This window comes from Sapajus apella, unplaced genomic scaffold (assembly GCF_009761245.1).
Source record: "Sapajus apella isolate SASKATOON/1434 unplaced genomic scaffold, GSC_monkey_1.0 scaffold5, whole genome shotgun sequence".
In the NCBI taxonomy this organism is placed as follows: Eukaryota; Metazoa; Chordata; class Mammalia; order Primates; family Cebidae; genus Sapajus; species Sapajus apella.
In genome coordinates, this window is record NW_022436945.1 from 16,024,096 (window position 1) to 16,041,651 (window position 17,556).

At 37.5% G+C, this 17,556-nt stretch overlaps 1 protein-coding gene across 5 annotated transcripts in view; it reads left to right on the plus strand.

The window, feature by feature from the left end:
* The window catches only part of RBPJ (recombination signal binding protein for immunoglobulin kappa J region), a 263,865-nt gene that overhangs the window by 222,709 nt on the left and 23,600 nt on the right, over window positions 1-17,556 (plus strand). For all 5 annotated transcript variants that reach the window (XM_032273632.1, XM_032273621.1, XM_032273625.1 and 2 more), the window contains one exon: window positions 10,280-10,375. In XM_032273632.1, coding sequence (XP_032129523.1) covers window positions 10,280-10,375 — 96 coding nt within the window. The remainder of the gene's footprint in view (window positions 1-10,279; window positions 10,376-17,556) is intronic.

Below are 17,556 nucleotides of genomic sequence, written 5' to 3' on the forward strand. Positions count from 1 at the left end.
TCTTCTTCCTTTGTTGCCCTGTGATCTCTGCATGCTAGCCCCCCATTAGCCAGGAGTGGAAGCAGCTGGAGCCTTTCACCAGATGCCTAGTCTTCCAGTGCGCAGAACTGTAAGCCCAGTAAACCTCTTTCTAAATAAATTACCCACTTTCAGCTATTATTTTATAGCAACAGAAACGGACTAAGATGATTATATGTTCATATGTGTCTGCTAACTTAGAGATTGCATTGTCTTTGAGAAAACCCCTGTTTTTTTTCTTTTTGTATATCTTCTCTTCCCTATCCATAGCATGTAATTTTTAGAAGCATTTTACCAGTACCTAATGAGAAACTCTTAAAACTATGTATTTTCTTTGCCTACTCTGGATTATGGTTAAAGTTTGTTTTCTGTGCCTGTTACTCTTTATGATTCATCTCCTTACTTTGAGACGGGAGAGCCATCCATTTTTAATTGTTAACATTGGTCATATTAATATGTTTTGGCCCTTTTCTGGTAGACAGAGGTTTCTTTGCATGACAGGTTGCAATATTCATGTTTCAACCTAGTCATGTATTATTTTGTTTCATCATAAGACCCCTATGAGTAACAAACATTATGTAAAGTAGGTAAATGTAAAATGAATTTAAATCGATACTCAAACCCTAAAGTTGATCTGCTACATGAATAGTAATATATGACCTTTGCTGTATGTAGTTTGTTAGTCAACTTATAAGTCCATATATGGGTAAATAATTTATATTAAAAAGTGGTTGCAAATGAGATTCAACTTTACTTGGACCAATCACATGTTTGTAGGGTATCTTGAGGGAATAAGAGAATGGAGTAGAGTAGGAAGGGACTCTGTGGTCTGATCCCTGGGATTCGAAGAGTCAAGTTTGCATCAACCAGGATTAGAAATAAAACCAAGTGGTGAACCTGCCGTTGATTGTCGTCACCTTGTGCTGTTTTATGTTCTCAAATTCCTCTAGTTCCATATTTTTCTCAACATAAGATGTAAAGCCTTAAGTAGCAAAATGGCTTATTTGTACAATAACCTTTTATGGTTATTGTACAAATGTGATGTATTACAGATGTGATGTATTACAGATGTGTTGATGACCCATTGCTCTCAATGTCACAGCCTATGCCTGTTTGGGAGTAGGGAGCAGGGAGAGGAAAACCAAGAGTTGGTCAGAATTTGAAAGGATGTGTCTCATAGCTATGTGGCAGGATTCAAAGCAATTTACTTATTTATCTGCAAAAAACTTTGTGGAATTTTGAGACATTGTAACTTTTATCATAAAAAGAGAGGATTGAAGTGAGATTTGCAGGTGTTTCCCTTGGAACAGGACCTGTGCTGTTGTTTGGCTTTGGTCACTGGTAGTTGTAGACTCATAGTACAGCAGCCTCACCAGGACTTTGTTGACTATTGACAGTATCCCTAGATTGTCGTCTTAAAAACTGGGCCTCAGGCAAACAGTAGTTCTCAGAAAGCTTCCTTAGGAGAAAAACAGGAGATCTTAGTCTGGCCTAATAGCTTAGAAAATGAAGCCTACAAACATCCTCCTCTTGAAGATTTGTTTAAGGCTCTGAGTAGTCCTATCATTAATTGGTTTCACTTTATTTTATCTGATTTCATTGAAGTGTCTTTGATTGAGACAGGCTCCTTTGTAAACCATAAGTATTGTGGAGCTCACTTTGAGAAAAAGTGTCTGAGACAGTGTGAAAAGCGAGACTGCCAGAACAGAATCTGACAAAAATAGGGCATTTCTTCGAGGTTTTGTGGGGTTGTGTATAAATCCGGATGCCTTTTGGCAGCAGCACGAAGTAGACATGAGAAGTCGAGCTGAGCTTTCTGAACTCTCAGTTGTTCGTAAGTCCAGTTTTCAGGAAGAGTTTTATTTAAAAAACAAAAACAAACAAAAAAAAAACTTGATTGAATGTCAGCCATGTAATATACTGAATTGATTTAATAATTCGAATTCTGTTTTACAACTTTTCTTTAAAAACTTTTAAAAATTGTCTGCAGGGATCAGCAAGCATTTTCTGTAGCATCAAGTAGTATATATTTTAGGCTTTGAGGGCCACATACAGCCTCTGTTCTATAACTCTTTAAAAATGTAAAAGGCATGCTTAGCTCCTAGGGGGTACAAAAACAGGCTGCTTCGTGATTTGATGACCGTGGCCTGTAGTGTTTCTCAGTTTGGTCTTCAGCTCTCTAAAATGTATACCTGTGTGATATTGTGTGTGTGTGATTACTTTGAAAATTCTTGATACAACAAAAATAAATTTCTTTACTACAAGACAGAGTTCATTTTGGAACTTTTATTATTTGGATTTTACAAGTGACAGTAATCCAATTTGAGAAATGCAGAGAGTGAGCCTGAAGGTAAAGATGACTGGACCTCCCGTCTTTGTGGTGGTTTTCTCACATTCCCTCTCCTCTATACTCACTCCACTCACCCCTTGGACCAATCACAGAGGCGTGTAGGAGTGCGGGGACAAAGTAAGGAAGTCTGTTTTCAGAAGAATGGCGGTTAGCACCATAAGGACACCGCAAACTCTCACTGCTATAATTTATGTCCTAGAGGGAGATATGGTATGTAGTGTTTTCCATATGTCTTGGACCTCAGAACTCTGTTTTAAGGGGATCTTGCCTCCAGGAATTTACTTTGAGAAACACAAACCTATAGATTAAATGTACAGTTTACTATCATGGCATTTAAGGCTTGAGCCGATCTTACCCCACTCTGTGTTTCCAATCTCGTCTTTGAGAATTCTGTGTTACACTTCAACTACTTAGCAGGTTTATAGATACTAGTTTTTTGTTTTGTTTTGTTTTGCTTTGTTTTTGTAATGCATCTTTACATTTTCTTCGTGGCTTTTCTTGTTTTAACAAACTTAGTAATTAAAAACTTCTCTTAGGCCGGGCTCACGCCTGTAACCCTAGCACTTTGGAAGGCGGAGGCAGGAGGATCGTGAAGTCAGGAAATAGAGATCCTGGCTAACACGGTGAAACCTCGTCTCTACTAAAGATATAAAAAATTAGCTGGGTGTGGTGGTGGGTGCCTGTAATCCCAGCTACTGGGGAGGCGGAGGCCGGAGAATTGCTTGAACCTGGGAGGTGGAGGTTGCAGTAAACCAAGATTGCACCATTGCACTCCAGCCTGGGCGACAGAGTGAGATTCCGTCTCAAAAAAAAAACTTTCCTTGATATGCAAAATTTTTAAAATCCTGTAAAGAGACAGACTTTTCTGCCTTATCCTTAGTTATTCCTTAGTTATTCCCTTTTCCTTAGCAGCCAAGAAGCATGACATGTTCATTGCACTTCCTTCCCTCCCTTTCATTTTGCAGCTGACTTTAGTGGTGTTGCCTCACCACCAGCTCACTGAGAAGATTCTAATTAAGCTGTTTCTTTTATGAACTAAATTTCAAATTTACAAAGACTTTCTAATCTTTATCTTCCTTGTCTGTTCTGTGATATTTAATACCATTGATTATGTTCCCTTAACTGAAGTTCTCTTTTACCTTTACGCCGGGACCAGGTTCTTCTCTTTATTTGCAGACTCCCATCGTCTCCAGTGGCATAACTGGTAAAAGTAGATCCATTGGAAACAGCAGCACATTCATGGATGTTTCACTTCAGCATTCTTTGTGGAGTTTTTTTTTTTTTTGCTGTGTAGAAAAAGTTTGAATTTCATAAAGCAAACCACAGTCAAAAAATTGACAAAGGTTTTCACAGATTAAACATGTTGAACTAGAATGGCATTTGTCATTCTCCTTTAGAGAAGTAGTTGTTCCATGGTGTTCTTCAAATAGTTTTTTTTTTTTTTTTTTTTTTTGAGACGAAAGTGTCGCTGTCACCCAGCAGAGCACAGTGGCGTGATCTTGGCCCACTGCAACCTTCACCTCCCAGGTTCAAGTGATTCTCCTGCCTCAGCCTCCTGAGTAGCTGGGAATACAGGCACATGCCACCATGGCCGGCTAATTTTGTATTTTTTGTAGAGACGAGATTTCGCTCTGTTGGCCAGGCTGGTCCCAAACTCCTGACAGCAAGTGATTCGCCCACCTCAGCCTCCCAAAGTGCTGGGATTACAGGTGTGATCCACTGCTCCTGGACTCTTCAAATAGTTTTTAATTGGTTTTCATTTAGAATGAAAATTTTATATAAGGAATCATTAAATGAAATTAGTAAACAACAGACTTCAAAATTTATAATGTGCTTTAAAGTAACTATTCAAAAAATTGAATTTTAACTTTTTCATTAATGTTTTTTAACAGTTCAATAATACAACATAGTAATTCTATTGGCAAGGATTCTTCAGCACCTATAATATGTTTTTTCCAATAGTAAAATTTTCACTATTTTTTCATTTTGAAAAAAAACCCTGGATGATTGTGATGCCTTACCACTGGAATTTTTTGGGTTTATCCCAGTAGTTTTTGACTCATGTGACCACCATCCCACTCCACCCTCTTTCCTGACATTTGGCACCATCTGGAGACACTTGTGCTTGTCACAGTTCAAGGAAGGGTACTACTGGCACCTGCAGGGTAAAAGTTAGTGATGCTGCTATAGTCCTACAATGCACAGCGCAGTCTTCCGCAGCAGAAAATGATTTTCCCCAGGATGTCAGCGGTGCTCAGATAGAAATCCTATTCATTGACACAGCCTTACTCTATTTGAATGAAAAGCATATGGGCTATTATTTGACAGACTTTACTATTTATTGCATTTCTTTAGCATATACTGCCTTGTTTTATGGCTCTTTAAGGTGCAGAAAGTCATTGATCAAGCTTTAATTGACAGAGAACATGATTTTTAATGTTTAATCTGTTTAATAAAGCGGTTTGTTTTTATTGTTGAAAGAAGCTATTTGGCAAATTACTCTTACAGGACAACTATTATTCATGATTACCTTGAGGCTCTAGTTACTTTTTCAAGAATTTGTGTTCTAAATATGAAGGAAAACCAGAGCTGTCGCCCTGCATTCATCATAAGCACCTTGAGATCTTAGACCTGTGAACAGTTACATCCAGTATTGGAAACCAGCAGAATGCCCAGTGCCAGGAATATAGTAGGCTTTCAGTAAATCTTCAGTGGGAAGATGGATAAGTGTGCACTTTACCTAGTGTACTTGCAAAATTTGTGCTTTACACATTGGGTAAGATGCCTAATCATTCATTCATTCCTAGGTCATTTTTAAGTTTGCTTTCAAAGCCTCAGTGGAAGTCCCATTTTCTCTCCCCCTGCCATCTGTGTAGTTATCAACTATTGAAGGTTGAAGTCTTCTTTCTAAGAAAATAATAGTAATAGCTAGAAGTTACTCTGACACTTGCTTTCCCATCAGTTTGTGAGACTAACTTACTTTAAAGTGTGTGTGTGTGTGTGTGTGTGTGTGTGTGTGTGTGTGTGTGTTTCCCCCACAGTGTGAGGTATTACTGTCTTTATTTTATAGGCATAGTGATTGACAAACCCTTATTAACAGACCTTGATCTATTTCACACCAAAGCTGTACTCGTAACCATTAACAGTATAATTTTGTCCTCACAAGCTAGACTAACTAGATTTGAATCCTTGCTCTTCAGTAACATCTTAAAAAAGCTACTTCTACCCAGTGTCTAAAATGTACATAATAGTATGTTACCCTCAAGGTTGTTGGTTATGTTAATAATTGCTTAGAAGAGTACTGACAGAGTGATTGCTTAATTTTAGCTCGTTTAATAATTATAATTAAAATCTTCTTTGTAGAAAGGATTTGTGACTGCCTCGGATATTATCAAATACCAAGTTTGTGTACTGCTTTACCTGAGTTGTCATGAAAGGGATAGAAATGTAAAATAGGGTCTTGTTTGTAAAGACTTTGTAGTCTATTTGGGAAGACAAGAAAAATAGACATGAAACCTGACAAACACAATGAAGTTACTGCTGGGTGATGTAATAAAGACTACAAATGCAAATAGAATTTAGTATCGGGAAATACAGTTAACAACTTAAAATTACAAATGTATAACAGCTCTTCAAGTTTTATGCTGGGAAATTTTGTGCCAGTTTTGTCAGGATATTGGCATTCTCTTGGTTTTACTTTTCTGTTTTTTTTTTTTTTTTTTTTTTTGAGATGGAGTTTCACTTTTGTTGTCCAGCCTGGAGTGCGGTGGCATGATCTTGGCTCACTGCAACCACCGCCTCCAGCTTCAAACAATTCTTCTGTCTCAGCCTCCTGAGTAGCTGGGATTACAGGCATGTGCCACCATGCCTGGCTAATTTGATATTTTTAGTAGAGATGGGATTTCTTCATGTTGGTCAGGCTGGTCTCAAACTTCCGACCTCAGGTCATCCGCCCACCTCGGCCTCCCAAAGTGCTGGGATTACAGGTGTGAGTCACCGCGCCCAGCCTTCTGTTTTCTTATTCACCCTGAATTTTATGTTCAGCTACCTGACTTTACAACACCTCACATCCCTTATCATTGTCACCCTCTGCAGGCTGCATCTCTAGTACCTAGCAGGTTTGAGAGCATGCTCTCCCTATTCCCTCCCTTGGAATGTTAGTGGGAATTGGCACCATTATTTTTGGATTCCAACATTAGCTGGTCCTTTGATACCAATATTCAGTCATTTTATTTGTCCATAGTTAGCTTCCTTTTCCATATCCTGGAAGGTATTTCCAGTATTTAGTGCTGTTTTCTTTCCATTAGACATCATGATGGCCTCTCATTTTACAAATAAAATAGAGGCTTTCAGACCTAACTCCTGCTTATGTCCTTCCCCCAGCTGGCATCTGTTAGACTTCTCGCTGGAATTAAAGTGACCTTGACTTCTGCAACATCTCACCTTTGATGTGTGAGAGCCTATTTATAATTTTGTCTTGTCTCTCTGCTTTTGAATCCCTTCCCTAGAAATAATAACTAAACAACTAAAAAGTAAAATTAATTACATATTATTTTATTTATTTATTTATTTATTTATTTTTTGAAATATAATCTCACTCTGTCACCAGACCGGAGTGCAATGGCGCGATCTTAGCTCACTGCAATGTCTGCCTCCTGGGTTCAAGCGATTCTCTTGCCTCAGTCTGCTAAGCAGCTGGGACTACAGGCATGTGCTACCATGCCCAGCTAATTTTTGTATTTTTAGTAGAGACGGGGTTTCGCTATCTTGGCCAGGATGATCTTGATCTCCTGACCTCTTGATCTGCCTGTTCCGGCTTCCCAAAGTGCTGGGATTACAGGTGTAAGCCACCATGCCTGGCCTAATTACGTTATTTTTTAAAAACCTTAATAAGATCTCTCATTGCCTTTAGTTTAGATTGAAAATTTAGTTTCTGCAGTATTGATTTTCTGTAATGGGGTTGAGAGAAAATTGACTGGTGATCCTGTCCCAATTCACAAAAGGATGGATTTTTTTTTTTTTTTCCATTTTGAGTTCTTCTCTGGATCTCTAAAAATTTTACTACATGCTACCACTTTTTTTATACTTAAAGGTTTAATCATAATGAAGAACCTATGTAACAATACTTCTCCTAAAAGTACTTCGAGTATTTTCCAGGATTTTTTTTAAAGTTTTATTTTAGGTTCAGTGTTACATGTGAAGGTTTGTTACATAGGTAAACTCATGCCATGGGGATTTGTTGATTATTTCATCACCGAGGTATTAAGCCCAGTACCCAATAGTTATTTTTTCTGCTCCTCTCCCTCCGCCCACCCTCCACCCTCAAGTAGATCCCAGTGTCTGTCGTTTTCTTCTTTATGTTCATAAGTTCTCATCATTTAGTTCCCACGTGTAAGTGAGAACATGTGGTATTTGGTTTTCTGTTCCTGCATTAGTTTGCTAAGGAAGATAGCCTCCAGCTTCATTCATGTTCCCACAAAAGACATAATCTCATTCTTTTTTATGGCTGCATAATATCCCATGGTGTATATGTACCTCACTTTCTGTCATTGATGGGCATTTATGTTGATTCCATGTCTTTGTTATTGCAAATAGTGCTGCAGTGAACATTTGTGTGCGTGTGTCTTTATGGTAGAATGATGTATATTCCTCTGGGTATACCCAGTAATGATATTGCTGGGTCGAATGAAGGTTTTGTTTTAGCTCTTTGAGGAGTCGCCATACCGCTTTCCACAACAGTTGAACTAATTTACACTACCACCAACAGTGTATAAATATTCCCTTTTCTCCTCAACCTCTCCAGCATCTGCTATTTTTTGACTTTTTAATAATAGCCATTCTGACTGGTGTGAGTGAGATGGTGTCTCATTGTGATTTTGATTTGTGTTTCTCTAGTGATCAGTGATATTGAGCTTTTTTCATATGCTTGTTGGCCACATGTATGTCTTCTTTTGAAAAGTGTTCATATCTTTTGCCTATTTTTTATTGTCTTTTTATGAATTTAAGTTCCTTATAGATGCCGGATATTAAACCTTTATCAGATGCACAGTTTGCACATATTTTCTCCCATTCTGTAGGTTGTCTGTTTTCTTTGTTAATAATGTAGTTGATAGTTTCTTTTGCCATGCAGAAATGTATTACCACTTTTATTATCACCTGTTATGGGGTGATATTTGAAATAGCTTGAACTTTTATACTTAGTATTTAAGTATACAAATGTCAATTTTCAAAGCCTTTCATAGTTTGAGTCTATCATTGTCAACCTTATTCACGGCCATGGCTCACCTTAGAATCTCGCAAAATTTGTTTCAATTCCTGACTGCCCCTGTTCACTGTAAGACCTTGGCATGACAAGTCAAAATGGTGTTAGCAGTACTTACCTTTTCGGATTTTGAGGATTAAATAAAATAATGAAGTTAAAGTGCTTTGTTCAGGGCCTGGCACATAGTAAACACTCAAGAACATTAGCTGCTCTTGTATTATTGTTGTGGCTGCCTTACTCCTTAGCCTGAATGTGCAAAGTTATTCATGCCTTTGTTCACACTATTTTCAGGCCCTGGAACACCTTACGCCTTCCTCCTCCCACTTCTTGTGCCGACTTCTCTCTCGGCATTAGGGCTTCTAAGAAACTTTTCCAAGCATGTAGTCCTTTACCATCCACCCCTGTCTTTACATAGGCATTCCCTCATTGGTGCTTTTTGTACATATCTCTACTTGGATTATTGCATTTCATTACACTTTGGACTTTGAGTTCCTTTTCAGTGGTAGGGACTAGTTCTCAGTCTATTTATATCCTGGTGCTACTGTCCTGCCCTGCAGCTAGCAGGTTTTTTCAGTTGGTAAATATAAATGCTGTCATCTAGGTTCTCTCATTTAATCCCCTCAGCCACCCTGTGAAAGGGAGTTGTTACTATCTTCAGTTTCCAGTTAAGGAATCAGGCTGGTTGAGGTTAAATGATTTGCCCCAGGCTACTTAGTGTGTAAGGGCTGTAAATCTAGAAGTCCTCACATTTAATCATTTATTACTGTTGTATAGATAGCCTCTTATACCTGATATTTGTCTTTATAATATCAGTAGAATAACATTTAAGTTTGGAATGTGTAAGACATCCTAAGGAATTGGGATTCTGCTGATTCAGAATCGTTATAGTTTCATCTGTGTAGAGATTGCTTTCTTTTTACTATAAAAATTGCTTATTTAATATTGCTTAGCAAAACAATTGAGTATATAAATGTGTTTAAGATACTGAACTTTGTATAGAGCATTTGCTCAATAAATTTGTAGCGTTGTTTATACTTAAAAGAATTAACATTGTATTTTTTTCAAAATTCCGATTTTCACTGATTTCAATTAGCTTTTATTAAATTTTATTTATTTAATAATATCCTTGAGATAATTATGTATTTGTATGTGAATGATAGGCCTTTCTTGATCCTTATAGGATTGTCATTTTAGGATCATTTAGATAACCTAATGACTTGTTATGACCTTTGTGTTAAGTGAAAAACATTGCTTCTGATAGCTGGGGTAGGGAAACATTGTTAAACTACAAAATTACTGCATTTTATTAACTTTATAATATTTTAAAGTCACATTAGCAGTGTATATGTTGATTCTAGTTATTCTGGAAGATGTAATTGTGGTTTGAGTTATATCATAAATTTCAAAGAATGCGAGACAGTTTCTTATTTTTAAAGAACAAGGAATAGAATTGAAAATGAGCAGAATTTATTGTCTTATTGTATAATCTTCAGATTTAATTTATGGATTTACTTTGCTTTATTGTTTTTGTTTTTAAGGTTTGCTTATTTTAAAAAATATTTGTAAGCATTTTCATTACAGAGCATAGTAATGAAAGATTTCATCAAGAATTTCACCTCTGTAACAGTAATATTTATGTTTGATTTTAGGGAAGCTATGCGAAATTATTTAAAAGAGCGAGGGGATCAAACAGTACTTATTCTTCATGCAAAAGTTGCACAGAAGTCATATGGAAATGAAAAAAGGTAAGATTATTATTTTTCTGGTGGATAGTTAATTGTAGTTACCACATGAATTTGCCACTTATGTATTAATATCCATGTCAGAGATTGGCTTTTATTACTGGGTTCATTTGCTAGTATGAAATAAAAAATAGGGGATTTGTCTCTGGAAGGAGAGAAACAGTGAATTGTGGTATACTTAAGACAGAAGGAGAATTTAATAAAGGTCATCTGGTTAAATCCCTGATCTTACAAAATGAAATAATTCACATTTTTTGGGGGGGGGGGGCGGCTACACAATATTCCCCAACTACTTGTGTGATACGCTTATTCACAAAGAAGCTTTTCTTTTAGTGGGAAATGTAGTTTTTTAAACAATGTCACCCCCAAAAGTACCGTTTTGAAAAGGAACAGGCTAAACATTCTCTTGATCCTAAAACTCTCTTGAGCTTAAGTTAATTGAGCTATGGAGTGATTATAAAGAAAACTCCTGGCCCCTCTCTTGATCCTATACCTGTCTGGGTTGCTGTTAAGAAGAAACAGCAAAACTGGGTTCATACTCTCATACTGCCTGAATGTGGACTCAACAGAAATTACCTATAAAGTAGATTAACCAAAATTAAATTACAAGGTGATTTAAAAAAAAATTATTTCTCGCAGTATTCTATAAATTTCAGCTTTTTTTTGTGTGTGTAATTGGGGACTTTCACACCAAGTTGTTTCTTCACTTGGTATCTGTAATTTTCTAGTGAATAGTTTCTTGAGTCTCTCAAACAGCATTTTTTGGTTAAGCATTTTAGGGAAAAAGCCTGCTTATGGAGAAGGATCAAAGGTTTTTTTTTTTTTAATTGGCCAGAAAGATACCCAACTGAAGAGAAAGGGAATGAAAACTAAGGTTTGGGGTTGAAGAAACCTCAGCTTATGCTTAAGAGAAGGGAAATATAATATGTATGTGGTTAAATTAACTTATATGCTAAAAGAGAATTAGGAAGTTCCTTGAAGCTGACTAGATCTGAGCTAAGAAGAAGGTAAAGCTTTTTTTTTTTTTGAGATGGGGTCTCACTGTGTTGCTCTGGCTGGAATGCAGTGGTATGATTTCCGCTCACTGGGCTCAGGTGATTCTCCCACTTCAGCCACCTGAGTAGCTGGGACTGTAGGCACTCACCACCATGCCTGGCTAATTTTTGTATTTTTTTATAGCGGAATTTCACTATGCTGCCCAGCCTGATCTCAAACTCCTGGGCTCAAGTAATCCACCTGCCTGCCTCCGCCTCCCAAAGGATTACAGGCATGAGCCACCGTGCTTGGCCAAGAAAGTAAAGCTATTTAATTGGGAGTTTTATCCTCAAAGATGAATAAGCAAAAATAGTATTTATTATTCATACTACCAGGTGTTGTTATTCAGGCTTACTAAATTTCTGATTATCTTACTTTACTAATAAAAACTTAAACACTGATATAGGGTTAAAAATGGGAAGAAGTTGGTATCTGTAGTTTGGGACATTGCATACCAAATCAAATTAGTGGTCCTTTCCCCCCTCCCCCCCATGAAATTTATACTAGAAATTCAGTATTTTTTCCCATTAATGAAATTTTGTGTTTATAGCAAGTTTTCTGCTTTTTAAGCAAAACAGAAAAAGTCAACACCCATCATTATGGAAGAAGAATCTAAAAGGCCAGCTGTGCACCTCATAGTGAATCTTAGGTAGAAACTGTTTCATATCGGCTCCAATCATGAGCCAGACGTTGTTCTGAAAGTGCTTTATAAATATTTTAAAGTTATAAGCCTCAGAGAAATTTTGTAAAGTTGTCATGTTATGAACCAAATTCTGTGGGCGAAGAATCTAAAGATCAGAGATTTTAAATGTGTCCAGGTTGACATTAGTTAGGAATCTGTGGAGCTAGGATTGGAACTCCTGAGGGCCCGATTTCAAATATTTACCCTTTTTGCTACCCTAATTACCACAGCATTCCATTCGCCTTTGAGTGTTGGTTATCTAGAGCAGGGCTTGAGGAGGAAAAGATCCTTTAACCACATAAACTTTGTAAACTTAACTTTGCCTAGGACTATCCCTTTAACCATTACCTAGCTGAGACTGGGCTAGCTCTAACTGAATTATGAATAGATGTATGTTTATCATATAGCTTCAAACTTGGGCAAGCTGTTTTTCTTTCTCTGGATTTTTGAAGATGCATTTTAGTACAATTGAATTCACTTATTCTTTATTTATGATTGGCTATTGTGTGCCAGGTTTTGTGCAAAAGGACCTTTACCAGGAGTTTTAAAAGTCACTGTGTCATTTAATAACTAAGGCCCAGTAGAGTTAACAAAAGGGGAAGAGCTATTTAGAAAATTGCGTTAAAGTCTAGATAAGGTTTCTGTTTGTAAATACAGGCAGGTATGGTTACCCACGCCTGTAATCCCAGCACTTTGGGAGGCCAAGGAGGGTGAATCGCTTGAGGTCAGGAGTTCGAGACCAGCCTGGCCAACATGGTGAAACCCCCATCTCTACTAAAAATTCGGAACAGCTGTGTGTGGTGGCAGGTGCCTGTAATTCCAGCTACTCAGAATGCTGAGGCAGGAGAATTGCTTGAACCCGAGAAGCAGAGGCTGCAGTGAGCCAAGAGCACACCACTGTACTCCAGCCTAAGCAACAGTGAGACTCCGTCTCAAAAAAAAAAAAAAAAAAAAAAGATGCATATGGAGCTGGTAGTGATTTTTATAAGGTTAAAATGGGAAAATTTAGCCTTATCTTTTATTGCAGTAGCTTTAATTTTTTAATTTTGAGACGGAGTCTTGCCTGTGATCTTGGGTCGCTGCAGCTTCCGCCTTCCAAGTTCAAATGATTTTCCTGCCTCAGCCTCTTGAGTAGCTGGGATTACAGGTGTCTACCACCACGCCCAGCTAATTTTTGTATTTTTAGTAGAGATGGGCTTTCACCATGTTGGCCAGGCTGATCTTGAACTCCTGACCTTGTGATCTGCCCACTTCAGCCTCCCAAAGTGCTGGGATTACAGGCGTGAGCCACCACACCCAGCCTATTTTCAATTTCTCTGTATTGTTTGGGCATGGCCTAGCTGGTCTAAAACCCCAGTCAAAAGAAAGCTTGAAGAATCTAAACTTTGAAGTTGTCTAAAAAATGAACAAAAATGATGAAAAGGCCAGAGTAACTACTTTCCTATATTTTTACTGATTTGTTGTGTTAAAAATTTCAAAGTAGACATCCATTACTTTATAATAAAGGGGAAACCCATTAAATGTACTTGATTGTTTAAAAAAAAAAAACAAAAAACAGGTGTTGGTAGTAAGGGACTGCTAATGCTATTCTGCCCCTCTAGATGTCTGGCAAACTGCTAGATTCAGAAAAGAGTTCTGGGCTCTTACTTGTTGGTGGAGTGTCACAGTAGGAAGATAGGATCTTCCTTCTTTCTTGGTGATCCTGGTTCAGGCCCTTTTGAAGAGATTCAAAGGCATTAGGCGTGAGGTTACCTGGGGGCATGATCGCAGTCCTCTTGGCTATGCCTTTTTGGCATCAAAATAACTCCAGTGAGTAATGCTTAAAAATACTTGGTTAGGAAATTTTATCCCCAAGTTTAAATTTATTTTTTATATTAAGTATGGTAACTAATAACTAATATTTATTTGCAAGGCACATCTGGTTATTTCATGTGTATTAGTGATTAATTTCTCATTAAGGTCTTCTCAAGTTAAAAAATACACTTTTTAAAAGATTATTTTATCTAGAGGAAATGTTAATACGTCATTTGACCTATTAACATTCAGCTTTCTCAAAGGAAGTAATTAAGCAGTAGCAGTAATGATGCTGTTGAAACAATTAACAGTAAAGCCATTTAGACTGATTCTGAAGTCATATTGAGATTTGTGTTAATTGGCATAATTGTGGTATGCAAAAAGTTCCTAAATATGGTCCTTGTGAACTGAATAATCATCACAGGTTAGTAGTAATTCTGCAAAGGTAGCGAGATAATGCAAATGTCATGAGTTTGGATTCTGTTTAACCTAATTTACTTTATATATCAGGATGAACAAAAAACCTTCTTTGAATTTTTAAGGCAGTTTTCAGACATCATCTCCAGATTTGAGAGAAGAGTTGTTGAAACAGTCTCTGAAAATAAAGACAACTATGAAAGGAATAAAATCTTAAATGTGTGCATATCGCCACCAAGTGGCCGAGAAAGTATTGTTTGTCATAGGTGATAGAGCTGCTGGGAAAGATGAGAAAATAAAGGCAATGTATTTCATAGGATATCTTTTTATAGTAGCAGTTAAACTCTAAGCTAACCACTTACTGGTCAGACTTTTCACTGAGTGTCTGATACATATTGACCAACTGCCCAAATTAAAAAAAAAAAAAAGTTGGTTTCATACACCTGGCCTAAAATACACCACATAAGATATATTTTAGGCCAGGTGCAGTGGCTCACGCCTGTAATCCCAACACTTTGAGAGGCCAAGACAGGAGGATCTCTTGAGACCAGGAGTTCAAGACCAGCCTGGGCAACATAGTGAAACTCTGACTCTGTCTTTAAAATTGAATAAGTAAATAAATAAATATGTATTTAAGTTTTCTTCTGTTAATTTGGTGGCCTTTTATTTTTACCCCACTCAGTTTAGTTTCTTTTGCCTATATTCTTGCCCCTTTTTTTTGTATCTGTGCTTTTATTCAATCACTGTATTGTTACTGAAGTCTGAGTAACAACTTGATTCATTTGCTGTATTTTAGGGTGTGGTGATATTGGGATGTTTAAGATGTGATTCCATCAGCAATACAGAAATAATTTCAGATTATTTCTGAATAATTAGATTATAGATTATATTGGATTTGCTACTTCCATCATGGCTTTTTGAAATAATTATGTGTTGACTTTTTTAAAGACTCAGAGCCTATTGAAAAGTTTTCATTTTTCTTCTATTTATTACATAGTTGGAAAGCACTTTCGAGATAGAACCTTTCAGTCAGTGTTTTGAGTAGAGAGTTTTTTATCAACCTGATTTTTACCATTTCATGCATTTTGTCACAGTGCTTTTGAGAAAACCAGCACTACTCATTCTTTTATCTATTTCTCTTTTTATATTTTTCTGATGTGAAATTAAAAAGTACTATTTATGATAGCTCATTGAGATTTGACTACTGTATTTGGTATACAGGTTGTGCATTCCCAATCCAAAAATCCAAAATGCTCCAAGATCTGAAAACCCTGAGTGCCAACGTGACCCTGCAAGAGTCTCACTCTGTCATCCAGACTGGAGTACAGTGGCACGATCTTGGCTTGCTGCAACCCCCTCCTCCTGGGTTCAAACGATTCTCGTGCCTCAGCCTTCTAACTGGGATTACAGGCATGTGCCACCATGCTTGGCTAATTTTAGTATTTTTAGTAGAGACAGCATTTTGCCATGTTGGCCAGGCAGGTCTGGAACTCCTGGCCTCAAGTGATCTGCGCACCTTGGCCTCCCAAAGTGCTAGGATTACAGGCATGAGTCACTGTGCCCAGCCTGAAGCATTTTAGATTTAGGATGTGCAACCCTCAGTATAAATGCAAACAATCCAAGATTTGGAAAAAAAAAATTCAAAACACTATTGGTCCCAAGCATTTTAGATCAGGAATCCACGACCTATACTAAAGCACAGCTCTTTGAGTTTTACAGCTGATATACCAGTTTACTAAGGAGTCTAAACTTCAGTGTTCAATAAAATCTAATAGGAGATTTGTTTCCAAAACTGATGCCTTCTTGACCTCCTGAGAGTGTGCCAGCCTAGGTATTTGACTCTGTGCCATAGTAAGCATTGGGTGACTCCCAGCATTAGAAGCCAGAAAGCTCCCCTTTGTAGACTTGAACTGAACCCACTCCAAAACTAGCCCAGCTAATCCAGGCTTCCCTCCAAACTTAGAGTGACCTGGAACTGGGCCCTTTACCTTGGCTGTGACCTTTATATCCTTGGCCTCAGTGTAAGTATACAAGGATGAAAACTCCTCTTTACTATTAGATTAGATAAATATGAGAGGACTACAGAGGCTTCCCTCCTCACTCCATTAAATCCCTAGGGCCTCCTTGGTCCCCTTGTCCATTATCTCTGGCTTTGCTGCCTGTTAATCCCCCTCCTGCTCTCTGCTTCAGCCACTCTGGTCTGTTGGTTGTTTCCCCACTGTTGATCAGTCCTTTCTACCTCAGAGCCTTTGCACTGGCTCTTTCCTCTGTGGAAATGCTCTTGCCCCAGATGGCCACATGACTTTAGGTTATGACTCAAAGTCATCATCTTAAGGAAGCTTTTCCTGGCCACCTTGGGTTGTCCCCATTTCAGGTACCCCTTGCCTCCTTTATTTTTTTCTCTCCGTACATATGCACATTATTTTACTCATTTATCTGTTTTTGTTACCTCTCTCCTATGAGAGTGTAAGCTCCAGGTGAGGACAGGAATTTTGTTTAGTTTTTTGTTTTGTTTTTTGTTTTGTTTTGTTTTTGGTTATTTTTACTACTGTATCCCTAGTATCTGTGACATACTCAGGCTGTAATAAATAATTTGGAGAATTAATTAATATTAAATAAACCCAGCTTACTTCTTGTAATTCATATGTAAATTGCCTCTAAAGTAGTCTATTTAGGGTTGAGCAAAAGGTAGGTGCCATTATATATTCAGAGTCAGTTCAGTAGATAATATTGTAGAGACTGAGGAGGAAGCAAACAAGAAGTAGATATTCCCACCTTCAGGAAGACCTGAGAGCCGGATCCAGCCTGCTGGTGTCCGTATACACATGCATATATGCACATAAAGTTTCTTTCTTTTAGTCTACATATTGTTGGCCTACAGAGTGATAATAAGTATAAATCAGTTGCCAAATTTTAAAAAAAAAAGGTATTTCATATAAAATTTGATTTCAGGCATCTTTTGAACAATTATGGGACCAACAGTAGGCCTGCATACCCATAGTTCAGCCACGTGAATGTGAGCGGGTACATACACACCAGGAGCTGATTATCACTGCATATAAGCTCCAGGTTTTCTTACACTAGCATTAAGAAAATTAAGCAATTTTCTGTACTAATATAATAGTACAAAAAGTGGAAGTGACTATGGAGGCTGTGTGTTTCAAGAAAGAAGGGAAAGAACCAACTTCTTTGGTTCTAAACTAAAGATATTCCTAACTAAACTAAGGGATATTCCTAATTATTATTATTATTATTA